General features: G+C 48.0%; 8 protein-coding genes across 8 annotated transcripts; 5 read left to right on the top strand and 3 right to left on the bottom strand.

Moving 5' to 3' along the window:
• Positions 1 to 57: 57 nt before the first annotated feature.
• AGABI2DRAFT_214780 (dynein heavy chain protein 1) lies at positions 58 to 12,677 on the bottom strand. Its single transcript, XM_006454499.1, has 20 exons — positions 12,431 to 12,677; positions 11,813 to 12,377; positions 11,584 to 11,763; positions 11,451 to 11,530; positions 11,385 to 11,398; positions 11,287 to 11,332; positions 9,836 to 11,239; positions 9,705 to 9,780; positions 9,321 to 9,653; positions 8,816 to 9,271; positions 6,871 to 8,758; positions 6,109 to 6,815; positions 3,650 to 6,051; positions 2,541 to 3,599; positions 2,330 to 2,487; positions 2,082 to 2,274; positions 1,749 to 2,030; positions 1,104 to 1,694; positions 932 to 1,051; positions 58 to 869 (listed from the first exon to the last, which is right to left on the bottom strand). Exons 1-18 carry the CDS (start codon positions 12,582 to 12,584, stop codon positions 1,444 to 1,446), a joined length of 10,248 nt encoding a protein of 3,415 aa, XP_006454562.1. The 5' UTR covers positions 12,585 to 12,677; the 3' UTR covers positions 58 to 869; positions 932 to 1,051; positions 1,104 to 1,443.
• A 146-nt stretch (positions 12,678 to 12,823) lies between these two features.
• Positions 12,824 to 13,982, top strand: AGABI2DRAFT_189809 (hypothetical protein). The gene is made up of 6 exons (XM_006454498.1): positions 12,824 to 12,929; positions 12,981 to 13,007; positions 13,064 to 13,126; positions 13,193 to 13,274; positions 13,329 to 13,433; positions 13,496 to 13,982. Exons 1-5 carry the CDS (start codon positions 12,891 to 12,893, stop codon positions 13,379 to 13,381), a joined length of 264 nt encoding a protein of 87 aa, XP_006454561.1. The 5' UTR covers positions 12,824 to 12,890; the 3' UTR covers positions 13,382 to 13,433; positions 13,496 to 13,982.
• Positions 13,983 to 14,762: 780 nt separating this feature from the next.
• AGABI2DRAFT_133236 (hypothetical protein) lies at positions 14,763 to 15,602 on the top strand. The gene is made up of 5 exons (XM_006454497.1): positions 14,763 to 14,905; positions 14,929 to 14,931; positions 15,013 to 15,085; positions 15,143 to 15,236; positions 15,291 to 15,602. Exons 1-5 carry the CDS (start codon positions 14,857 to 14,859, stop codon positions 15,450 to 15,452), a joined length of 381 nt encoding a protein of 126 aa, XP_006454560.1. The 5' UTR covers positions 14,763 to 14,856; the 3' UTR covers positions 15,453 to 15,602.
• Positions 15,583 to 16,191, bottom strand: AGABI2DRAFT_114306 (hypothetical protein; the record flags this gene model as incomplete). The annotated part of the gene is made up of 3 exons (XM_006454496.1): positions 15,583 to 15,651; positions 15,705 to 16,116; positions 16,175 to 16,191. The coding sequence occupies 3 exons, from the start codon at positions 16,189 to 16,191 to the stop codon at positions 15,583 to 15,585; spliced, it is 498 nt and encodes a 165-aa protein (XP_006454559.1).
• Positions 16,192 to 16,532: 341 nt separating this feature from the next.
• AGABI2DRAFT_214770 (hypothetical protein) lies at positions 16,533 to 17,796 on the top strand. The gene is made up of 7 exons (XM_006454495.1): positions 16,533 to 16,633; positions 16,702 to 16,721; positions 16,866 to 17,028; positions 17,079 to 17,159; positions 17,215 to 17,257; positions 17,314 to 17,466; positions 17,536 to 17,796. The coding sequence occupies exons 1-7, from the start codon at positions 16,604 to 16,606 to the stop codon at positions 17,691 to 17,693; spliced, it is 648 nt and encodes a 215-aa protein (XP_006454558.1). The 5' UTR covers positions 16,533 to 16,603; the 3' UTR covers positions 17,694 to 17,796.
• Positions 17,797 to 18,531: 735 nt separating this feature from the next.
• Positions 18,532 to 20,196, top strand: AGABI2DRAFT_114304 (hypothetical protein; the record flags this gene model as incomplete). Its single annotated transcript, XM_006454494.1, has 6 exons — positions 18,532 to 18,650; positions 18,701 to 18,826; positions 18,887 to 18,971; positions 19,029 to 19,452; positions 19,510 to 20,126; positions 20,182 to 20,196. The coding sequence occupies 6 exons, from the start codon at positions 18,532 to 18,534 to the stop codon at positions 20,194 to 20,196; spliced, it is 1,386 nt and encodes a 461-aa protein (XP_006454557.1).
• A 56-nt stretch (positions 20,197 to 20,252) lies between these two features.
• AGABI2DRAFT_189807 (hypothetical protein) lies at positions 20,253 to 22,257 on the bottom strand. The gene is made up of 7 exons (XM_006454493.1): positions 21,572 to 22,257; positions 21,419 to 21,523; positions 21,194 to 21,363; positions 21,046 to 21,146; positions 20,933 to 20,996; positions 20,540 to 20,884; positions 20,253 to 20,486 (listed from the first exon to the last, which is right to left on the bottom strand). Exons 3-7 carry the CDS (start codon positions 21,251 to 21,253, stop codon positions 20,370 to 20,372), a joined length of 687 nt encoding a protein of 228 aa, XP_006454556.1. The 5' UTR covers positions 21,254 to 21,363; positions 21,419 to 21,523; positions 21,572 to 22,257; the 3' UTR covers positions 20,253 to 20,369.
• A 327-nt stretch (positions 22,258 to 22,584) lies between these two features.
• Positions 22,585 to 24,893, top strand: AGABI2DRAFT_61745 (hypothetical protein; the record flags this gene model as incomplete). Its single annotated transcript, XM_006454492.1, has 9 exons — positions 22,585 to 23,106; positions 23,154 to 23,277; positions 23,331 to 23,429; positions 23,480 to 23,535; positions 23,585 to 24,017; positions 24,076 to 24,360; positions 24,412 to 24,521; positions 24,578 to 24,694; positions 24,756 to 24,893. The coding sequence occupies 9 exons, from the start codon at positions 22,585 to 22,587 to the stop codon at positions 24,891 to 24,893; spliced, it is 1,884 nt and encodes a 627-aa protein (XP_006454555.1).
• Positions 24,894 to 24,895: the final 2 nt, after the last annotated feature.

The following is a 24,895-nucleotide window of genomic DNA, read 5'->3' as shown; positions in this document are numbered from 1 at the left end:
CTGCTGCTTATAACACTAGTTGAGCTTATAGTAGACTAGACAATTTTTTTTTTTGTTGAGGCGCTGTAATTGCCCCCCCTTTTTCAATCTCCTTTTTCATCTTGCGCTTTTTTGGTGACTCGGTCGTTCTACTAGTGTGCAAGAAAATGCCTTGCAAGTATACAATCAAAGTACCAGCCACATCGGCCAACATCGGGCCCGGATTCGATGTCGTTGGACTCTCTCTCTCTCTGCTCCTTACCCTCACCGTCACCATCGACACTCCATCCACATCCACCACCCCTTATATCCACCCTAAAATCACCTACTCTGGCGAAGGGGCCGACGAAGTCCCTTTGGATGCCTACAAAAACCTCACCACGCGTGTAGCTCTCTACGTTCTTCGATGTCACGACATCAACCGATTCCCCTCCCACCTCTCCATCCACGCCCACAATGAAATCCCCTTTGGCAGAGGCCTAGGATCATCCGGAGCAGCAGTCATAGCAGGAGTCCTCCTCGGCAACATTTTAGGAAACCTCACCCTCTCAACCGAGAGATTACTCGATTTCGCATTGATGGTCGAACGTCATCCAGATAATGTGACTGCAGCTTTAGTAGGTGGATTTGTAGGATCGTATTTGAAGGAATTGGATGATGCGGCGAGTTTGGCTGCGAGTGTACCTTTGAGTGAGGTTTTACCGGAATATCCGGATGATGCTGGAGAAGAGTGGGGGTTGAATCCGCCTAGACCGCCTTTGGGGATTGGACATTATGTGAAGTTTGGTTGGTCGGAGGGGATTAAGGCTGTTGCTATCATTCCTCGGTTTGAATTGAGTACGGCTAAAGCGAGAAGTGTACTACCTACTGAATATTCAAGAAAAGATCTGGTCAGTCATCACTTATTATTATTATCAGAATCCATTTAATTCATTTTTTTTTTGTGTACCAGGTTTTTAACATGCAAAGATTGGCTGTACTCACCACCGCCCTTGCTCAAACACCACCTGATCCTGATCTCATTTACGACGCAATGAAAGATCGTGTACACCAGCCCTACAGAAAAACCCTTGTATGTAAATCCTTCTCCTCCACATCTTTTTTACTCAAGAAACCCTTTCTAGATTCCGGGACTGCCAGAAGTGACATCTCAGATCACTCCTGCCACCCACCCTGGTTTACTAGGTATCTGCCTTTCTGGCGCTGGCCCTACTATTCTCGCCCTCGCCACTCACGGCTTCGAAGCCATTGCCGAAGACGCTCGCGTCATTTTCAAACAAAAAGATATTGAGATAGATTGGAAATTACTTCAAGTTACGGGTGGTTGTAGCGTTATACAAGAGGTCTATGAATAAAGTGATTCCTGATGTAAAGATTCCAGTTTAAGTGAGAGTCAAAGCAATAGGGTATCTAAGAAAATCAACTAGGATATTCAATTCAATCGTGATGCACGTAGCGGAACGTCTAGCCTCCAGCCGTCAAACAAACTGCCCTCATTGCCACCAGTGGCCCCGCATTGCGGTCAAAAGGCAGATCAACAGTGAACAACACATCGCTCCTATCGCCATTCAAGTATACCGGTAGATTGACGAGCGTGTCACGCGCAGAATCGTCTGTCTGTACCCAACGTATTTGTGAGGCATTAAGCCTGACAACTTCGCCATCATTGAGGATGAGTTTGTCAGTCATCCAAGAGGCGCCTTCGAGTGCCAAGCCTGCAACAGATTTAAGTAACTCCTTCTGTTTCTGATAGAGTTCGATTGACTCACCATCAACTATGAACGCTTCAGGGTCGTTTACGCGCTCCAGATCCAGTCGGAGATGGAGAGTCTCAAGACTCCATTTCTTTCGGTGCGCAACGGCTTGCCGTGTGGCGGTGATGTATGCCTCGGGGAAGAATAATCCTCCCAACCACACCTCCACATTACTTAGATTGTCGATCTTGGCAACATGATCAAGTTGTTGTAAACGGCGAGCGAAATCCGCGATCCATCCAGTAACAGCCATGGTTTTGTTGACTGTATATCTTCTCCAGTGTTCGGGAATAGTGCCTGCCAAGTAGTGAGCCCCTTATTCATGTTATGACGTATGCAACCTTATACCTTTTGTCAAAGCACTCATGAGTGTGCGCAAGTGATTCGTTTGCTTTAGTTCTCCTCGACAGACTTTGACAATGTCCGCCAAATCTTTCCTGACTTGATCGAGAAGCTTCTGACCAACAGAGCCCTCACGTGAAAATAGTCTGTACAAGGGATCTTGGTTGTCTGATGATTGCTTGGAGAGGGTGGCAAATTGCTGGAATCATGAGTGAGGCAAGCACACGCAAGTTTCTTACGCAAAATTAACGTACTGAGGGAAGCTGATCGAGCCACTCGCGGCAGCGCTCATGAAGTGTCCTCATCCATGCTGGTTGGGCAGTCTGAGACTTGGCGGCTGTGGTAGAAACAACCTCATCTTCGTCATCCGCCAGCATCCGCATCTTTCTCAATTTGCCGAGTAGCTCATTACCTGTGACAGTATGTATGAGATATGATTCATTACCTAAGCACAACGGGACAAACCTTGAACGATAGCAATAACGCGCTCCGCAGTGGGCGGAAGGCTTAGCCATGATGGTGGCTCACGATCAGGAAGTGCTTGTACCCAAGATAGGAAATGTTCCATCTTCGTTCCGTCCGGTACACCCAATAACTGCTGCTGGCCAACCATAGTAGGTATGAGATCGAAGTCGACATTGTAAGCCATAGGAGTGAAGAGACCGTCCACAAATGCATCGAGGATCTTTTGATCAAATTCGCTGTCCACTCTACCGCCATACACAGACTGCTTGATTAGAGTACGCAAGGCGTCCCAAGGAATTATTGCGGGATCAACATTAGTCTTTCCTCGGGCTGCCATGTTAAGCCATACGTCAATGGTGTTAAATGCGGAAGACATGTCAGAGTCGTTAAAGTCGTAGCTCTTACTCCACCCAAGGGGGACATAACGGAGACGTTCCTGCACAACAGCGTGGAACCAAGCAAGAAGGAAATAAAGTCTGGCTTTTTCAGCGGGCCCTTGAGAAAGTTTCGACGAAGTAATGGTTCCAAGCGAGTCCAAAAGGTTGGCTTTGATTCCTGGCGGTGGCTCGTTCATGATGAGGCGAGATTGTCGCAAGATATTAACAGGGATGGACGGGTTGGCTTCCATCGTGAGGAAGAGCCGGAAATTACGATGTGGATTCAGCGTTTGTAGCTTCTTCTCCAATTGACCGAGCCAAGCTGGTGAAAGGTGGACGTTTTTTAGCAAGACCCAAGTGCCTTGTCTAGAAGCGGCGGCGATAGCTTGGTCTGCCAGTGTGAAACCTTCTTGGGAGCCCATGGCAACTGAGGTAGATCGAGAATTAGTGTTCTTGATAAGGTTTTCAACACGGTAGCTTGCATCGTATCCATGAACCGATACAAGAGATACAGGTGTTGCAGGGAGAACTTCATCGGCCACAATGGCGCCCAGCTCATAAGAGGAAATTTCTGCAAGATCAGTCTCAAAAACGTCCCGAACGAACAAACTGGCCGCTTGAAGCAATCTGTCGGGCCTAAAACACTTGATGATCAAAAGGGCGCGAATGGCCTCAACAGCAGCTATCAAAGAAAAGTTAGATAACTCGAAGTATTGCACCAAAGCTACTCACGAGTGCTTGGATCCCAGGGAGCAGGTACATTTCTTTCAGGCGTCTCTGCTTCAAGGAATGATGCCCACTCGCTTTCATGATCAGCTATGTGCGTTTGGACCGGCTTAAAGATGGAGTGTTTGGCGAAATTCTCAAGTCGCAAGGCCTGGTCCGGTGACAGAACGGAGATATTCCGTGTCTGAGATGTCTGGGCTGCAGTGGCTACGCCGTCCCCACTCTCTAGGAAGAACTCAAGCTCTTCCCCGATTTCTTCAATCCCTCGTAGTTTGACTTGCGCTAGAAGAATCGCAAGCATTACGTGATCTCGATACAGCAGTGCGCGAGACGTCCGCTTGTACACGACAAGGAAAAGGTCTTTAAGCAGGATTTCCCTTCGAGCGTTATGATCCGAGACATTTTTGAGATTAGGGTTACGGTGCAGGATGTAATCAAAGATATCGAGGAAGAACCGGAGGGAGAATTGATAGAAGTGGTTAACGATATTGGATTGTTCTAGCACGAAGAAAACGGAACTGCAGGCCTGCGCCAATGGGAGATATTCCGTTGTGACTTGTTCTACCTCCTTCATGACGACGTCTGTTTCTTCAACTTTGCGAGTGATATCTGCCGCTTCGCGTTTCAAAGTTTCTAGGGTGTCTATAACTTTGTCGTCATCAAGAATATTGCCAGAAGATTCATTAAGGGCTTGGAGAAGCAGTTTCTCTAATGTGCGAAGTCGAAGACGGAATTCACCCTGTATCTTCATGAGATCTGTCCTCTTACGTTCTGTATCAGGGCGTTCGACCTTTAGAACTTGATCAAGTGATTGGCTCTGTAGACTACTCCTAGTCATGGTGAAGTTGACGAATGTTACACGGCTGCAGATGTCGGGGGAAAATTCGACGGAAGGATCTCTGGTCGACAAAAACATAGTGAAAGATGGAGAGAAATCTATATCCTGACTTCCCAGACGAATGAGGACACGACCACCTGTGCGCCTAATCTCTTTGTTGAGGACAGCATTAAGGATGGGATCAAGGTGTTCAACGTCCTGGATGAGCAAGGGATTTCCGAAGCGGAGAGCACTCTCTAATACTTTCAGGAAGGCTTCATCCAGGAAGCTTGTGACAGTGATCTTGCGTTCCTTGTACTCGTTGAGGAGGAAGGTTGTGGCTTGCCCAGTAGGATCAATGATCAGTGGGTAGCGATTGAAACGCTTGAGCATAATAGCGTTTTCTGTGGTCAAATTATCGGATGGGAGCGATTTGGACTGCCAGCTGAGACGATCATCCGCAGTGGAGAGGTACTCAGTGAATGCAAGTTCATGTTTGAACTTGATATTCGCGTCTGCGAGATGGCTTGACCACTCCTGCCACATCATCTCGCGGTAATGTTGATCGAAAAAGCCTCCGTAGGCTAAGAAAGCTGCAGAAAGAAGGACATCTCCAACGATGGTGCTCATTTCCACATCAAACGTACGACTTCCAGCTTCCCAGCGGTTTCTTTCGGATGAGAGACTCTCCAATAATTTCATACTTCTGTCCACTTTGCCCTGTACACGTTCCATCTCCGCCTTGATGGCCTGGACGTCACTGATCAGGAGAGCATATTCATCTTTGTACCTCGCGATTTTCATTTCAAGTTCGGCAATCATGTCGATAATAGCTGCAGCTTGTTTCTTTGTGGTCTCGGCCTGGTTTTCGAGGGATTGTACTTCATTGCGCAGGGGCTCGACCTTGTCAAGGATTTCCGAGAAGCGAACTTGTGCGATGACCCACTTGACCAAAGGACCACAAGCTTTGCTAGCGTGTTGGACAATCTCGAATTTATACGAGGGCCGACTGAGGAAATCGCGCTTCATAGTCTCCCTGAGACCTTTAGTGAGAGTATTCGTGTCGAAGTTGACTATCCTCTGTATAAAATCGTCGCGCCGGATGATACCCTGCACAGTTCGCCAGCTATCTATTTTGTGGCCAAGGATGGTACACACAGACTCCATGGCGACCTTCACTGCCTCCGGAGGATTCGCCATTGCACGGACTTCCTGGAGGTGCTGCCGTTTGATGCTGCTGACGGCAGCTTGGGCATCTAGGACCGCAGGCTCTGCTTCCGCGAGATCAGCCATTACTACAGCTCGGCGCTCCGCAATATTGCGGTCTTGTTCTACCAAAGCGGCTTGGATCTCAATAGACGCTGCCTTCTTCTGCTCAGCTTCTTGTTGATCGGCGACCATGCGTTGGAGCTTCTCATTGGCTTCTTTGTTCTTGGCCTCAAGTTGAGATCTCTTGCTGGCTAAGCTCTTGCGAAGATCTTCGACCTGGATAACAGTGTCTCGAAGTTTGTCTAAACCAACGTGCAAGTGCCTCTGCTGCTCCTCGAGCTCGTCACGTTTCTCCGTATACAGCTTGACATAATGATTTATACTAGAAGAAGAACATGTAAGTTTCTCGGATGAACGGGTGAAAAAGCTTGTAACTCACAAATCTAAATAGTGACGCGGCGTAACATAGTTATACCTGCCCTGACGACGGCTTAGACGTTGATTTACTTGATGCAGTGATTGGTGAACATGAACCAAAGCGTTGACGACAGCAACACGATGGAGAGGTGGCATCGACAGCCCTCGGTAAGCAACAGGGAAATGAATGGGTGGGTTGTAGGTAGGAAGGTCAAGATCAAGCACATCGGTAAACTCGGAACCAACTTGGTATAACGCTTGGTCCGACCAGTCACCAAACCAGTCCAGTACGCAGCGGTTGAATAAGGCAGGGGAAGTGGCAGCTCGTGAGGCTAAACCATTCTCCGGTGGATTCATCGTAAAGACTACATGGAGGTTCTTCGCCACCTGCTGCGTGAACCATCGATATAGCTCTTCAGGCGAATCCAGCATCAGACCATCTCGTTGAGATCCTTCTTTGCAGGCAGTCATCAATGCTGCATGTTCGTCGCCTTCAAAAAGACCGGGCACCTCAGCATTCGCTAATAGTGTATTCATCCTCTCAAGGAACCCAGAGTCGAGCACATTGGATTCATCCATGATAAAGCAAATCTTCTCTCCTTTACACCCAGCCCGCCTCAAGACGGTCCTCAAATCCTCATCAAAGTCATCTCCAGTGTACTTGTTGGAGACTTTGATTTGAAAAATACTTAGACCGTTCATCCAAGCCACAAATCTTGAAAGCGTAGTCTACATCTCAGTGTGAGTTCCTCGATTCGAATGGATGGACACATCGAATACAGACCTTTCCACTACCACTGACACCGATAAGTAACAGGTGTCCCTGCACTTGACGGAAGACACGATCAATACGAAGCACATGGTCGAGCACATCATTGAATAACACAAGAGGGACGTCAAGCTCCTCTTCATAGAAGATACGTAAGCGAGCCTTGGTGAACTCGCGCAGAACTTCACGATCGACGGGTACATAATTCTTCGATGTCCAGTTGGAGAACAAAATGGGCCGATTCAGAGCCTCATCCTTGTTGATCGTCGGGAAGTGTTGCATAGCGGAGGAATCAATGTTTTCATCGGTCCAATTCTTTTCGTCTTCGGTGACCAGACGATCTTGGAAGAGACGGAGAGCCTCGTGTGCCCATACACGAACAAGACCCTCAACTGAGAGGATTTCCAAGGGCCTAATGGCCTCGTAAATACCGCGAACCCAGCGAGTGAGCTCACGAGGACTGTAAACGTAGTGTGCTTGGGTATCGGTCGTAAATCGTTGTTGAGAGGCAAGATAGAAATCAACCATGGCGTCAGTAAGGGGTTCAGCATAAGTGCGGAGATTGGGAACGACTTTCAGAAGTGCGCGGTTGTAAGTACCATAGATTTGCTTGAGAGATACCTCTCCAGGATAATCTACCATGACCAGCGGAGCATGGCGAAGGAAACGATGACTGAGGGGAACACGACCAGGATCTGTGGGAGGGTTGCAGGCGCCAACAAATTGAATACGCTCGAGTCGGACCCAAGCCATGTCACTAGCCCGCCAATATCCGCCAGATTCAACAAGTTGACGAATGAACGAAATAACACGCTGAGTGCCATATTTATCCAGAGCTGGTAAGTTGATTTCATCACAGAACACGACCAACCACCTTCCAATCTGCATCGGCGCAAGGATGACACCATTTGGGGTTTTCCTGTACTCACAGTACTGTTCGAACGTCTTTAGGATCAACTCTGGCGTGGTCGCACTGGAGAAGTTAAGGCCAACCACTTCCATATCCGGTAACTTCCTGAGCGCACTGAACAAGGTCATTGTTTTGCCTGAACCGGGAGGCCCACACAACATGAGTGGTTTATGCTCTGATAGCCACGAATAGAGGACCTCCTCGTGACGGATAGTGTCCATTGTGGGAACAACGATGTCGGAAGCTGTGACTGAGTGGGCCTCAATCTCAATTGCTGGTACACGTGACTGCCAGGATATCCACTCCCCATTTTGCACTTGCACATCGTAGTCAATTAGAGAATTACCGGGACCAAGAGGGGGTAAGTCGATGCCAGTACGGCTACGAAGGTAATCGCCGAGATTCGCCCGAAGGTCTAATTTAGCATCACCAGAGAAAGCCCATATGATATTGATGAGCAAACGCTTGGTGACGTATTGTTCGATGCGTTCAAGTGAGAGAGGAAAGTCCGAGTGCTGAATGTTGTATTCTACGACATTACGGACTGTTTTGTTGAGGAGGGAGAAAAGAGTATTGAGAGCCCGAGTTGGAGTGAAATCCATGATATGTTCGATTGACCCAGCGTATTCAAGGGCTGAACTGACCAACTCTCCTTCATCGAAGTAACGCCCGAGTATAGCCGCTATTTGTTGTTGGGTGATGAGATTAGCAGAACTCGTTGATTCAGAAGACGGCTCTGTCCTGCGATTAAGCAGGTCGCCAACATCTTCGTCGTCTGCATCTAAAGGAATTGAAGATAGCGTTGACAAGTAGTAGCGATAAACCATAGAGGGCTCCACGATGTCGTCGCTGAACCAGATCATGCCACAACGACTGACAGTGGCCAAGGTCGCATACTTCAAATGTTCAACTTCGAACATAATCCTGACGTTGGGTGGCAAGTTAAGACGCTCTCCGTTTGGAAGTGTCAGGAGTTTGTTGTCATCAAGCACACTGAAATTATGATAATTGAATATTGAAAACTCAGGACGAAGACGCGTACGGACGAACCTGTTCAAGTTTTCAACCCATTCAGGGTCGACATCACCGTCGAAAATGATCCAATGGCGTTTACTGCTCTCCCCACGGACATCATCCACAATTTTTCGTAAAATGTGAGTGAATAAACCATCATTCCATTCGCGAGTAGTCTGATCTAAGGTGCCATAAAGAGCATCCTTGTGCATAGCTTTGGGGTCGATAACGTATGAAACACCTTCAGTGCCATCCAGACGTTCAAGAGCCGTGAGCAAGACCTGCCACGCATTCGTCTTCCCAGTGCCAGATGGTCCAACCATCATAAGTCCATGCTGAATCTTCTGGATCTGATATAGTTGAAGGATCTTCGCGATCCAACGCTCGCCAGTGACGAGTCGACGCTCAGCACAAACCTTTAGAATTTGTTCCTTCAGAGCATCCAGGTCGACAGGAATATAGTCAACTCCGGGGAATACATCAGCCAGTAGGCTTAAAAAGGTGTCAGACAAGAGAGTCCACGTATGTGCGAACAACATACCTTGTCAACAAAGGAACATCATCAGCAACCAGCTTCGGTACAATGGTCTCGGTGACACTTTGAATCAGGATAATTTGTTCCAGCTCGACAACATCCTCTCCCTGGCCTGCTTCGCTAAGTTGCAACCTTTCACGTTTGAGGATACCGGCACTTGCAAGGACGGCCTTGAGAGCCCGAAGTCCGAAGTCATAGTGAGGTTGGCGAGACAACTGCTCATCACAGAGGTTGAAGAAAGGAACAATTTTAGAAGCGAGGGACTCGGCAGTTCGAAAACCTTGAGAAAACAACATGACTTGAGCAATGAGCTCCCGATCTGGACGAGTCATGGCCATTCTAGGTGACTAGAATAAGTGAGAGACCCTAAAAAAGAAGGCGACAACATACGGCCTGAATAGCTTGGTCAAATTAGGCGGCAACTGTGAGCGACCAGCATAATTCGGGTTGGTGGTGATAAAGATACCTAGCCTCCCCCTATCAGCCAGATTTACCATACAGCAACAGTAACAGCTACTGACCGATGTTCTTGTGAATCTTCAAGTTCTTCCCCACCAATTCAATCTCAGTATTTGGATTCTTCACCAGTGACGCAAGCCCCTGTTGTATTGTCTGAACTTGTTGCGAAACAGCACTGAGGATACGCTCTTCGAGTCGGTTGAATTCGTCAAAGCAACCCCAGGCACCAACTTGACAGAGACCAACGAAAATGCGGCCCATAGCTTGGAAATCGAAAGTCTCGTCACAACAGAAGACTAGCACGAATCTTCCGAGCTGAACACCTAAGGCTTTAACAGACTCGGTTTTTCCAGTACCGGCAGGCCCAAATGGAGAGCCACCGAGCTGCTTATCCAGTGCCTGAGTGAGAGTCAAGTAGACACGATCAGTGAGGGGCGTCTGAACAAGACGGTCAGGAACACCCAGATATTCCCAGCCATAAGGGAATGAGGTTTCGGCGACGTTGATGGAAAGACGATCGAGAGCGTTTTCCACCGACCTATCAAGGTAAAAGCGCATCTGGGAGAGCCAACTGAAGCTCTGGTTGTCAAACACTCGTTGACTTATAAGGGAACGCATGACATCGCGCTGATGGACGAGCTCCGTAATCAGATGTTCGCATTTCCTTCGAGTAACAGGAGAAAGCTCCTCCAAGACAATGTCTGCAAGAAGGTCAAGAGCCTGACGGATCGTGTCAAGCGGACCCTCCGGTGCTAGACGAGCCTCGAGGGAAGTTTCCACGGAGGAAGTCCAGGCGACCTGGATGGCAAGCGTAACAAGCTGTGCAGGATATTTTTCCAACCAGGTCATGAAATCATTCTTCGACAATTCAGAGGAATCGTTGCCATAGAAGGTTTGGAGTTCGGAAACGGCCTCGCAAAGGAGTTCGGCAAGGGAAACTCTCATCATGGTTTCAATGCGGGCAAGCCAATCGTTAATTTTCGGGTAGTCCTTCAACAGAATAGGTTCGGAAAAGCGGACTTCTTCCCCCTCACGAGAAGCCATGCCCTGAATTTGTGTCAAGTCTTCGTCCAGCAGCACAGTAGATATTCCAGCGAACATTTTCTTTAAATGCTTCATGATACGCAGGATATCCTTGCTATTTCCAATGATTTCCAGAAGATCTTCGTCACCTACGAAATAGAAACGAGGAAATGAAGAGCGCTCGCGCTCAAGGTATTCGCCCAGTGCTTTCTGGATCTTGTTAAGAAGATCAGCCAATCGCTCTAAGCTTTTCTGGATGCCGGCAATGTTCATAACGTCCAAGACAAATGGTGACTTGTAAACTTTTTTCATGACGGCTAAAAATTCAGTATTGATGTTCTGGAAACGAGCACTTTCTACCGGAAGCAGATGTTTAATGTCTGCACTTCCCGAGAAGATACCCTCCAGATAAACCCATTGCCGCTGAACGTCAATCCATACGTCTAGAAATGGATCAGTGGACAGATACAGACGCAGATGAAATTTTTACCAAAGAGAACGTGAACCTTATTGAGCTTCTCTTCCCAAGAACTAGCCTGTTGACCAATGTTGATCAACATATCCACTGATTCACAGGACCTGACGTACCTCTTCCTCAAAAACTATACACATATAAGTAAGTCTCACGCAAGCTAGAGGAAACGAGACGCGAACCTTTGTAGTACGGTGAGAGCTTCATGGCAGTCAACGAATTCAAATTCTCCCCACACTTGTTGAACAAATCATCCCATCCTCTAATGAACCCTTATGTAGCAATATATAATTAGACACTTTTGAGTACACACACCTGATCAAACGGCACTTATTCTGGTAGTTCACAAGATCCAAAGCATAGCTTGTCCAGGTTTCCTTCACCTGTTTTACGTATTCTTCTAGAGCCATCTCCCCTTGTGCTTGAATAATAACTTCTTTAACTTGCGTCTCATTTCTTTTGAGATCAAGGTCATATACATGACCAAGTGTCATACTAGGGGAGGCATGAAGGACAAAATCAAGGTGTGTAGAGATATACTCACAGAGACAGCGTTGGCTGCGAAGGTAACTTCAACGACTTGAAGAGTTGTTTCCAATGACGGTCCTTGAGTGCGTCCGACTTCAGCTCCGAAACCAAAGCATTCGACTTGAGCAAGCCACGAAGCACGTCTTGGATATACTCGAAAGCGGCATACTGCCTCATCCGCGTTGGCATTTCCTTTGTCGATACAAGCAACCCATCAAGGTGTTGCCTCACTTTCCTGGGTTGAACTGTAGCCCAGGTGATTTCTCTCAACTCGCTAATTTGACTCCAGATTCCAGACAGGGCCGTCCACACCGCCTTGAGATCTCGAAGTTCTTCGAACACGGGCTCGAGTCGCGTGTGCCGGGTCAATTCCAGGTCCAACGCTTCCTTTGCTCGACAAACCAGATCGTATTCCTCTTGAACGCGGTTCAACTTTCCTTCAAAAACGTTGATCGTGTTCATGGCAGTATCTGCACGAATATTTCCCTGCACGGGACGGGTCTGCTCCCACTCGCTGATAATATCATTGATCTTATTCTCGACAATCTTGTCCTCCGCCACAATCTTTAGCTGCAATCCAGCTGTTGCAAACTTGTCAATGACCGACGTTACGCAGGAAATTTATCAAAAATACCCAATTGCTCCTGAATGGAATCGTTCTTCCGCTTGAGAATCTCATTATACGCACCCCACTCTCCCCGTAACTGGTCGCTATAAAGCCAATCATCTGGAAACTGATATCGAAAACGTTCGAGGGTCTTTTCGCCACTGGCGCAAAGTTCGATCATAGGACCCCATGCTTTCGTCTTTTTCTTGAGGTCTTGTACGAAGGTGATGAAGGTGACGGCCGCTGCCGTGGATGAATTGGACGGAGTAAATATCTAGAAGCATTGTGAGTAGGCAGGACGACGACTACTGCAAGCACTGACCTCCATCCGGTAGTGAATCTACTACTGAACGACGCGTCGAGGCAACGCCTGTCTGCACGTGCATGACCAGTTGATCCCACGACGACCCTAACCCCAGTGGCACCAGCAGTCATCTTCAGCTGCCTTATCGACTGTCCCCGTACACCATCCGCTTATATCACCATAATGTCGGGCCGCCAGCAACGTGTGATGGTTCAGCCCATCGTAAGTAGTCTTCTCCTGCCCACATGCTCCTCCTAAACGCGTCTGCTGCAGAATGTCATTTTCAAAAACTTACAGACAGTCCGTCCTTTTCATGGCGCCTTCAGCCACCCCCATCTAAATTCTTAACCATATAGCGATCGAAAATTTCTGTCTGGCTATATGATAATATTGAAATGCGCATTGAAGGTCGTATCATTGTATGCACGATCTACTTTCCGCATCCGAAAACTAGTCCTAATGTCACATCCCCGTACAAACAACAGGGTTTTGACGAATTCATGAATCTCGTTATCGATGACGCAGTCGAAGTCTATGTAAAAGAGGCAAAGCCCCGAAAAGAACTTGGTAGGTTTCTTCGCCAGCTGCCCGACATACTGTATCATTAAAATATACTTCCAGGTCGTATATTATTGAAGGGTGATAATATCACTCTCATTCAACAAATCCAGTGATAGAGTATTAATACGCAGAGACTGTCTTCTAAGTAATACGTTTTTCAAGTCCGTGCGTCTTTACAAATTATAAATTGGAAGAAGTCGTGCAAGATTTAATGACTGGCGACACAGTGGACATTCAGCCTAAAGATCCTCTCGTCAAAAATTGCGACGATCATGCACTGGAATACCTCACCTTTTCTCGTCCCCACCCCATGATGCAGTTCCAGCAGAAAAGATGACCACACTCCGTAGAACAGCTGTCTGTCCGTTCTTCTAGGCACAGTGTACAATTTCGTCCCGTTCTCTTTACATCAGGAATGGCAGTAACATCGAGTATCGTCCGCTCGTCTTCTCCTGCAGGCTTAGCAGGCTCGTTTGCTGGATCTGAATCTAAGAATTCGGAAACGGGCATCCCGTCGATGAAGTACTTTGAATCGAAATCTTCGTGACTAGGAGTTGTCCTTCCCTTTTCTTTACCGAACGAGGCCGATGTATCATGCTGTCGACTTTGGACATAGGAAATCAACCTGTGGAGCAATCGAATCCCCAGGAGTACTCCTAATAGTGAATATGATGGCGGGAGTATATGAGGATCACGCGGAGTGGACGACAGCTGCAGATAATATGAGACGGTTGATCACCTCACAAAGACCAACCCAACCTGTTGCACTCCCAGAACGCGTTTCGCCAGGTCGTAATAAGTTCCTTTCAGATAAAAGATAGCAAGATTGGCTTCACTAGCAATGTCAACGAGCAGAGGCAGAAGCTTCATGACCCTTGCAATTCTAGGATACTTCATGCTCAAAATAGGAGAAGACGCCCACTTTGCAAGGATATAAGACGGGAAAGTCGAGAGGATTATCAGACCGCTACGAATTTTGCCGACTGGTGGCGTCCTATGAGATGATGATGAGTACTGCCAGATATCAGTATACTCTTCTCCAAGTGTCTGGCTCCCTTGTTGTGAAAGTATATTGAAGACGTTAACCTGGTTGAGGGTAATCTTTGCTCACCTCGCCCGATAGTAATTCCATAGTACATGAGTTTCGTCAAAAGGTCAATTTCCCTTTCCCACCGCGTTAACCAACGAATACCTAAAACTGTTTGAGCAAACAGCAGTATTTTCACTGTTATAGCCTCCATAAGTACCAAGCCATGACCGGAGAACATTTTCTGCTTGTTCGCGCAACGATGATACGTGGTAGATATCACGTTGGTTTGCCCGAACTGGACTACTACTTCAGCCCGCGCATTGTGGTTAAAGAAATGATTTGCACTTACTTATCTGTGCTTGTTGCGCTAGAGGAAATGATAGGCGACTAGCCATGATTTGGACAGAGATAGGGATGCGACCGAACTGTGGGGGTCTGACAGGTCTGAACTTATTCAGACTCCATCACGCTCGGCCTACTTACCGGCGTCCAAAACTTTTCCTACGCTTGACACACACCCTTTCCCGACAACTCACCAGTCTTTCGGCTGAATCCACCATGCCTCTACCTCCTCCTCGTCAGCAAGGTCCCACTGTCTGGCAAAAACGTAGGCTTCGCATCCATTTCCACTGAGCACTTACTTATAACGTGTGTCTCTAGTGAAGTAAGGATGTCAGTCCCCCCTCCCGTTCGCTAACTCACCTATACCCCCAAGAATGGGTGCCATGATGGGCACAGGAGTGGGCCTCACCATTGGCTTCATTTTCGGCTCCTGGAGCATCATTCGGTTCGTGTGCAACATATAGGCCTGGGTTTTCAACGGTCCTTATTACATTCCGAACAGGGGTGGTGCTGGTCCACGCGGTGCAATGGCGACCTTGTCGCAATACATGCTCAGTAGTGCAGCGACATTCGGTTTCTTCCTCGCCATTGGCTCTGTCAGTATTTTGACTCGGAACGTACAGGCATACGTCTAACCGTTTTTCACTCAGGTCATCCGTAGTGATTCTTCCTTAATTCCCCCACATCTAGAAGCTCAACTCCGACTCTTGAATTCCGCTACTCGTATTCGTTCAAAAGATGAAGGTTTCCAGCTCATGCGAGCCAGATGGCAAGCAGAACACCAACGCTTAGAAAAACCGGCAGCGAACTAGGACCTGCAATAACACGTACGTGTCCGACTCGACTGTTCGCTGAATATGCGTATGGTGCCTATACATAATTAGAAGCAAGGTCGAAAATTACCCATATCCTCTCATGCATCCTCTCTGAAGAAAATATAAATTACTCATTCTTGAATAAGCTTCCACCGTGTACCGCTCGCTGAGAAACCGCCTTTGTTCCAAACTCGCTCTAATTTTTACATGCGAATTAGTGTCGCTCGAACATATCCGCACGAAAGCTACCATGGAGACGACCTGTTGAGACCATGATAGGACACTATTACGCGACAATAACACCTCGTAATTCAACGCACACGCTGGACGCCTAGATGCGAGATATTGTAAACCGCCTGTTGAAATTATTGAAGGAACGACGACCGCCATTTGACCAGCATTGCTCTGGAATTTGTTAAGTATATTGGTAAACATTTTCAGCCACGTCGGCACCCATCTTGCCAGTGTTGTTGAATCCGCCCTTGCCACCTGTTTGCCAGTTCCATCATTGCCAGCTCCAGAAGGTGTACTGTTCCGAGCGTTCCCAGCTCCCGAAACCGTACCGTCTCCAGCGTTATCCGCTCCGTCATTGCCAGCTTCGCCCTTGCCAGCACCAGCAGCGTCGCCCGCGGCATCTGTACTGTTACTGCCTTCCGGAGCCCTGTATTAGAAGCGGAATGGTCAGCACAGAAAATTATTTCTATCGCCGTAGCACTCACCTCATCGGGCTGACCATCATCAGTGATTGTTAACTAACAATAATATCAATGTGGATATCAAGGAGAATAAAACTGCCGCCCAGGTGGAGTTAGCGATGGCGACATCCCCTAGCTTCCATGCTATAAGGAGGCTTGCCCAGCTCGTTTTGAAGGAAGGCGGAGGCTCGATCAGTCTCCACGGGTCACCCTCTTGAACTGACTTGAATCTGATACTTGAGCGCTCGCCGCTTAGTACTTCGTGCCGAAGTTGAAGCATTTATAATTACTCTACGGATCAATTTTACATTGATGGCCAGAAGATTTGACCTCATAATCAACGGCCCGAAGATTCATTGATCTTGATTCTTAGCGATTGTTAGCGGCATATTTACCGCTTTCACTAAGGCGACTTTCCCATCCTGTGCGCCCCGACACCTTTTTGGCCTCCCAATGTCTCCAAAAACCGTTGTTGTCGATGCCGTAAGCCGGACGCCTAGCCATACTTTGCCTCGTCGCGTTCGAACTTGACTTTCGATGGTTTTCGACAGATTTTGTTTGACATGGATGGGTGAGGATTTTTATGATACTTTTTAAATCGGTTACACTGTGCTGCGGATTCACGATGATCATGAAAGCCTGATGGATACTGGCATCAATCACTTGCAGCCTACTGTACCTATCAAACCCAGAACCTGAAATTTCACGCCCACAGCACGCTCATAGATTCTACTCCCGGTGTATACAAAGCTTGGGAGACGTTTGCCTCCGATTACTCGCTTGGTGATTTTCGCGAGGTCGCTCATGCTACCCATGGTCGAAGATTATACGATACCCTGAAAGAACTATGCAAAATACAGGAAGAGGAACAATTACAGGTGGACCCGATCCGAAATATCAATTGTTGTCATATTGAATGGGCTACAAGATAGAAATAGACCGCTTCGAAAACGAAGTCATCCTTGGTGGACCCATGCCCCTACCTGGTGCTAAAGAAATAATACAGAACGTACGTTCAACAGGTTTGCAGCTACATAACACGTGTTATTGACCCCAGACTACAGTTAAATTCTCTCGATGGAGCAAAATGGACAATCGTCACATCAGGTGCGCCTATGGTATCTGAACGCAGTCGGAATTTAATAAATAACTTACCAATGAAGCTTCCAATAAATACGCACCCCGCGCACTCGAAAAGGCGGGGATCCCAGTTCCCAAGTCTGGTTTGATCACCGCCAACGATGTAGCTAAAGGAAAACCTCACCCTGATCCTTATCTCGCGGGGGCAGAGAAGTGTTTAGTTAACCCGTCCAACTGTATGTTCAGCCCACTGCGGGCAGACTCAATTAACCAAAGATAACTAAAAATATCCTGTCGCCATGCAGGTCTCGTCGTGGAGGATGCGATCTCCGGATTGCTATCCGGTCGGTCTGCTGGAGCACGTACTCTAGCCGTGTGCACCTCGACTGAACGATCGATTCTCGAGAATGAAGCTAAGCCAGATTATATCGTGACCGATCTCACAAGGCAAGTAATATCTTAAGTTTCCCCATATCATCGTGCTGCAATCCCGAGTTATAACAGTGTTTCTGTGAAACTGGTCGAAAAGAAGCTGCAAGTTACCATCAACGATGTTTAGACGGTCGCAAATGGATCAGTTAAATTTGTACCGCTGAAACCTATGTAGTAGTACAGTGATGTATATATACCTGTCTGATTGTAAAGTCTGATTGATTGTACCCATTACAGGATAATCAGTACCCCATTTGCGTAAGAGTTCTTCATTTTGTGATCATCACTTTCCTCTCAAGCAAGAAAATACATCGATAGACAATATACAGTCACTCTTACGTTCGAATGAATCATTTTAAAGTGTAGTGTTCCGGAGGCCGAGTTCCATCAACTTTATAAATCAGGAACGTTCCTGGTGATCGTGATTCATCTACATCATGCATCATATTTCTCAGGCGGAACATCCCATGGCGGCGTATGCTACTGATAAATCGGGCACCGTGTCAAGACTTCATCGCCGTTTATCAAGGTTGCCAAGGTTTCTTCTGTTTTATTACAACCGCTTGTCAGCTACCAGACGGACAACAATCAAGAGCACGCGGAATGATGATATCTTTTGGTCGGCATGATCACGCGGTATCACATTGCCGTGGCCTTTAAAATGCAGCTATCGATACCAGTTAACGCTTCAGCCTGGCTTTCTTGTTTTTCTTCTTTTCTTTTCGACACCTACTTCGAACGATCAGGAATCGTCCGTAGCAACTTTTTTTCTTTCTTCATTAGCCTTGCACTCGATTTCTCGTCCTTCCTAGCGTATCCGGCGTGACACTCATTATATCCCCTTCATTATCTCTTCCCCGGCGCCAATGATGCAACTGCGTTCTGCTCTTCTGACCCTGGCACTTGTTCTTGCAGTATCTTCTCATCCCACTCTGGATCGTCGTGCTTCCTTCACTCTCAAGAATGGTCAAGATGCAATTGCATTAAAGTATGTCCCATTTATCTACCGTCCCTGCCTAATCTAATTATTGCTTCCAGTCAAAAGTTTAGCAAGCTTACTGCCAACTCCCCCTGCCAGTCGGGGGAAAACGCTTGTGTAGACCAAAAGTTTGCCCAGTGTATCGGCGGGAAATTTGTCCTTCAAGCATGTGGCCCGGGCACGACGTAAGCATTCAAATCTTTTTGGAAAGATGTTTGTCTTTATAATAAACCAACCTTTGACAGTTGTTCAGCACTGCCTCTTGTCAATTCACCAGGAACATCTATTACTTGCACCACAGAAGCTGATGCAGCTGCTCGCATCGCCGCGGTGAGTTGATCCAAGTAATCTGCCACTTTTCCAAACTTCTGATGATCCAATCTGTAGACTGGTGCCCAATCTGCCGGCGGCAACACTGGAAATAATTCCGGGTCTGAAGATAATAATGATGATGCCGGTGGTGCTGCCGGAGATGACAGCGATACTGGTAACGATGGGGGAGCGAACAACGCTGGTGACGGTGGCGCAGCCGGGAATGATAACAACACAGGCAACAACGGCGGGGCTAATAACGCTGGTGGTGGCGCAGCCGGGAATGATAACAACACGGGCAACGATGGAGGGGCTAATAACGCTGGTGGCGGCGCAGCCGGGAATGATAACAACACAGGCAACAATGGCGGGGCCAATAACGCTGGTGGCGGCGCAGCTGGGAATGATAACGATACCGACAACAATGGTGGTGCTAACAACGCTGGTGGCGGTGGTGCAGCTGGAAACAACGACAACAGTGACCCACAAAAGTCATCAAGTATGTCTACAAACCATTTCCAATGATCAAAACAAGTGACTAACTGGGTGATATCAGCTCTGGACCCTGATGTCATCGCCAAAGGATTCGCGAATGATGGTCAAGATGTTCCCGTTGACGGCCAAGTCGCCTCCCTCACCTCAACCAATAACTTTATCAACTTTTGCAAGGACATAAATCTGCCGATTACCAACGGTGAACAGAAGACTGGTGGGTCATGTAACCCAACACCAATGGGAGCTATTCCTTCCACTTCCGTTATGCCATCGTCAAAATTTGTTTTCCCCAAGAACGGAGGCACTGTTCCCGCAAACAAAAAATTTACCCTTAAAATGGCGATCAAGAACGTGGACACGGGGAACTTTGTGAATGCTCAGAGCAATTATTACGCTGCACCACAGCATTTGAATGCTCAGGGTATAATCATAGGACACTCACATGTGGTCGTTGAGAAGCTCGATTCAATGACCCAGACGACACCAACCGACCCGAATGTTTTCGCCTTCTTCAAGGGTGTGAATGGCAAAGCTGATGCCCAGGGAGTTTTGAATGTGGATGTTGACAAAGGTTTACCTGCTGGGACCTACAAGCTTTCGTCCATCAACGCTGCGGCCAATCACCAGCCCGTCCTTGTGGCAGTCGCTCAGCACGGATCTCTTGATGACGTTGTCTATGTAAGTCGCCACTCCACTTGTTTTTTTAATAGTTTGATACTCAAGTCGATGCCAGTTTACCGTCCAATAATGTCAGCCAATATGTAGAGTTTCGTCGCTGTATAATCTTCCACTCATAAAAGCTTTGAAGAATGTGATGGTTCCTAAATTAAGGTTGATAAACTCGAGATCGCGAGATCAAGACGCGGTTGATGGGATTTTCCAGAAAGTCGAGTAGTAGTTATAAGAACAGAAAGTCATTGCTTAAGCATTTTTAGTTGGTTCGACATCCTCGAGAGGAGGTGGCCCCTCATCTTCGGAAGAATCTTCGTCGCCCTGAGCACTGGGACCAGGCTCATTACCCTTGAGACCGGCCATCATCTTTAAGACTTGTCAGTCATGAGTTTGAAACACAAGAATAAAGTCGTGCTTGCCTTTTCAAGGTCCATATCACCCATGCCGCCCATACCAGGCATACCACCCATACCAGGCATACCACCCATACCGGGCATACCTCCCATACCGCCCATACCGGGCATACCTCCCATACCTCCCATACCGGGCATACCACCCATGCCACCCATACCACCCATACCTTCCATGTCAAAGTCATCCTCCACGGGAGCACCGTCTTGCTCGTCTTCATCCACCCACCTCTCAAAGTCGGTCTTGACAAAGTTGTTCTTTGTTTTGGTGAGCCGTGGCCAGTACTCTGATTTTAAGTTTTTTTTCTGGAGTCTGAATGCCAAGGAGCGGGAGTTGAAATTTGTTACCGATTTCTGCGTGGTGTGAGTGTACAGACAGTTATGGGGCAGGAAGTGTCTGACCTCTGGGACGATCTCTTCGTTGAACTCCAGATCCAGGCTCCACTCCTTCGTGTGGTCAGGGTCTCTGCAGGGAGATAAGGCACGGAAGAGGGGGGTGGAGATCGCGGACGTACGAGCCTGCAGAAGCCTTGAAGGAGAGGCCTGTGGGGGTTAGGTCGTATTTTAAAGTGTCCATATCGACATCGCGGAGATTGATGGTGCAGTAGACGACGTTCTGGGGAGGGGTGAGCAGACGGTCGGGATGGAGAAAAACCAACACACCCTGGATTCATCGGTGGCAGAGCTGCGCTGGGACCAGGTGACTTCTGGATGGTGAGCCATTGTGGGGTGAAGAGAGAGCGGGCGAGTTTAAGAGGGTGGCGGGGCTGGGCGTGTGGAACCGTCGAGAAACTTCAGATGACGTAAGCGCCAGACTCTCTCTTCTCGATGTGGTCCGTGTTCGCTTTCCCGTCTCCCGCTGCCCGTCTCATCTCTTCCCATGACTAGGTGCACCCGCTGGTTTCTCCCGCTCCTCCTCCTCCCGCTCCCGACTGCCCCGCCCTATTTTCTTCTCCTCTTTCTCTTCTCTCTCACCATGCACGCTAGGCCCTGGTACGTCCTCCCCTGCTCCCTCCTCTCTCCGTGCTCATCTTTCTCGAGTTTCTACTGCATCATCCTCCTCACTACCCTCTTCATCTCTTCCTGCTACTGGCAGCCTTTCCCACTGGATACGCCTCTCTCAACGCCGTGGTCTGAAAACATCTCCACCTTTGCGGACGCCCTCAACGCCACACTCTCAGCGGACTATTCTTTGCCCCGGCCAACAGTCATTCGAGCAGCTGACCGGTGTTGGTGTGACTTGACAAGTGGCACTTTCTTCGAGCCTTTCAATGTCTCTCAGTGGGAGTATATCAGCGTCCAGCGTTTAAAAGACAGCTTGGAAAAGAAGCAAAAAGCTGTGGAAGAGCACTCGCAAGATTCAATCGAGTCTGGCGACGAGCCTGAACTCGACTCTCAACCACCCGTTACCCAAGACAGCTTTTCAACTAGATTCTGGTCGGCATTCAAGGACGTCGTCCCTAGTATATATAACTCGTCATTCCGCATTCTCGATTCTAATGCTCAACGATCCCGAGTTCCGAGAGAGAGACGCAGTGTTGCGAATGCGGCTCAGCTGCCTCTAATTAGGGGGGAGTATGACCTTCGGCCATACGGGCTCAACATGGTGCTTGATTTTACATGGTCGCGGTGAGGTATCCGTAGTGTTGTTGTTTTCGATGTACCTGTAGCATAGACACCTCGTGGGAAACATGCGTCCCGACCCGCTTTTGCTTCGGCATCCACTCTGCAGCTTCCAAGTATACCTCATCAGCAGTCTCGCCGTCCTCCCAGACCCCCCTTGCTTTCTAAAGGGCAATGGGCTCCGAGTTCGGAGAGAGGAAAAATGGTTCAAGGACACGCAAGCCGCAGGAGCCTCGTCCCAACCGAGACACGAAACTAGAATTTCTCCAAAAGACTCTTCTGGCACCCTTCAACCACAAGAAAGCTGATTCAACTCGCATTTTATCTGATTGTCCGTACTTCACCCTTGTCGTGTCTCTTGACTCTGCTCATTGTTCTTGACAATTTGGGATTTCTCTCTCATAGTGGCCCCCGTAATAATGACCCCCCGTATGATAAGTTCTGCAGCCACCGCCTCTTCTCGACCACGGCAGTCCGTGGGTGGCTCGAGTGCACTAGTCGACTTTTCGTTACTTGGTCGAGCAAGTCTAGGTTTTCGACCTTCCCATCGAGTTTCGTCACGCGAGTTGCATATAGTTGAAGCGGCCGACGAGTTACTAGAAGCTGATGTTCCAGAAGTCGGGGGTCTGGCTTCGAACGTTAGTTTATTACGCGGTTTTGAAGCGACTATTCCGAGCGCGGATAGGAGTCGTACAAGAAGGCGGCAGATGCGGAATGTGGACACGCCAAAACTAGGCCTCAAGAAATTGGGTATGAATGCTAGAGGGTTATTGACAGAAGAAGAGGATAATGAAAATCAAAGCGTTGTGAGTGAGGAAGATGTCGTGGTTGTTGGTAGAAAGAAACGGAAAAGTCGGGAGAGCTTGAGTGCAGCGAAACGGTTAGGAAAGGAGGAGTTAACACGACAGCGAGATGAAATCCTACGGGATAAGGAAAATCTCCATGTCCGAAGGGTACGATACTTTCTTGCTATTGATTCACTTTTGCTCATACTCGACAGCATCTCGTTCACAGTGACATAGAAGAAATCACGAATAAAATTGCTGCTTTAGATGCGATACGAGCTAGACTTGAACAAGACCTTCTCAAATTACAAGAAGAGGATCTCGAGCTGGACGATGAACGTGAGTACCCCTTGGCGAAACATATTTTGAATGACTAAATTCTCTGGCCCCAGTGCAAGGAGTGAAGGAGAGGATGGAATTTGAACAACAGTCAGCTGGCAATGTGCCTGGTGCTCCCCTGCATTTACCACCCACGACCCGGCGTAGGAAAGGTACGGAAGTAGAATAAGTCGAAAGGATTCGGTCGCTCATATAAACCTAGGTCCTGCTTTCCTTCCCTCAGAACACGAGGATCTTCCTCCGGGAGTTGCATTTATGGTAATTCTTCATATTTTATCCATTTTATGGCTGCTGATTTTGGCTGTAGACTCTTGAGCATACTTCACCCATCGTTTCCCTCGACTTCTCCGAACCCTATGGAACTCTTGTCACTGCATCGCAGGAAGATTCGCAACCTCGAGTATGGGACCTGTTTTCTGGAACAGAGATCGGAAGGTTGCAGGGTCATGTTGGTGCAGTCAAGTCGATGCAAGTAGAAAACCATATCTGTTTGACAGGTAGTGAAGACGGTAATGTTCGGCTTTGGGATCTCAGGAAGGTGAATGACGAAGATTGGGGAGAGGCTGAGATGGTGAGCTTAAGTGACGTAGCGGAGGAAACAGAGGATGAAGACAGCGAACAGCCCATCAACATTCGAAATAGTCAGGAACATGAGAACAACGATGGTCCATGCTTAAGAGTTTTGGAGGGCCACACAAAGGCCGTGACGGCGCTGTATTTCGAGGATGAATGCCTGGCATGTTCCCTTATCTCCGGCCCCAACCTTCGTCTTACAACAGTCATACTAGGTGACTGGAGCGTCTGACAAGACCCTACGACAATGGGACCTTACAACAGGACAATGTGTGATGACTATGGACATCCTGTGGGCAATTTCTCATCCTCCAACCAGTACCTCTGGTGGTACCCTGTCAAATGACATTTTTTCTGGCTCTACGGTTGCTACAGGCGATTTTGCCGTACCAGCACCTCCTGCCGCTGATGGATCTTGGGATATGTATACCGATTTCGTCGGTGGAGTGCAATTCTGGGGTTACGGCTTGGTTAGTGGGAGTGGTGACGGTGCTTTAAGGATGTGGGATAGTGAGTTCTAGATTTCTCGCGTGAGTGCGTTGGTTCATGATTAGTTCAAAGTGCGTACTGGTCAAGCACATCGGACACTACATGGACACACTGCCCCAGTCACTTGTCTCCAGTTTGATGAGATGTACATTGCAAGCGGTAGTCTCGATAAGACCATCCGAGTAAGTTGGGATTCCATAATTTTCTAATGGGTTACTCATACGCATTTGTGTATCAGTTATGGGACTTGCGGACGGGTGGGACTTTTGAAACTATCAAATACGACCATGCTGTCACAGCACTTCAGTTTGACACGCGTAAGATTGTTGCTGCCGCTGGCGAGAATGGAGTCAAGGTTAGAAAACCTTTTTACATCCCTGGCAGCGACATTTGACTGATCATAATTATTCTCTCAGATCTACAATCGCACGAGTATGCAGCAGTCAGTCTTGGCCACCAATGGACACACTCGGCCTGCGGAACGATTACGTTACATGGACCGATATCTGGTCACTGGTGGTCGGGATTCTATGGTTAAAATATGGTCTCTGTAGAG

This window comes from Agaricus bisporus (genome assembly GCF_000300575.1).
Source record: "Agaricus bisporus var. bisporus H97 unplaced genomic scaffold AGABI2scaffold_1, whole genome shotgun sequence".
In the NCBI taxonomy this organism is placed as follows: Eukaryota; Fungi; Basidiomycota; class Agaricomycetes; order Agaricales; family Agaricaceae; genus Agaricus; species Agaricus bisporus.
The sequence above is the reverse complement of the archived record's forward strand: the minus strand, read 5'-3'. Positions and strand labels throughout refer to the sequence as shown.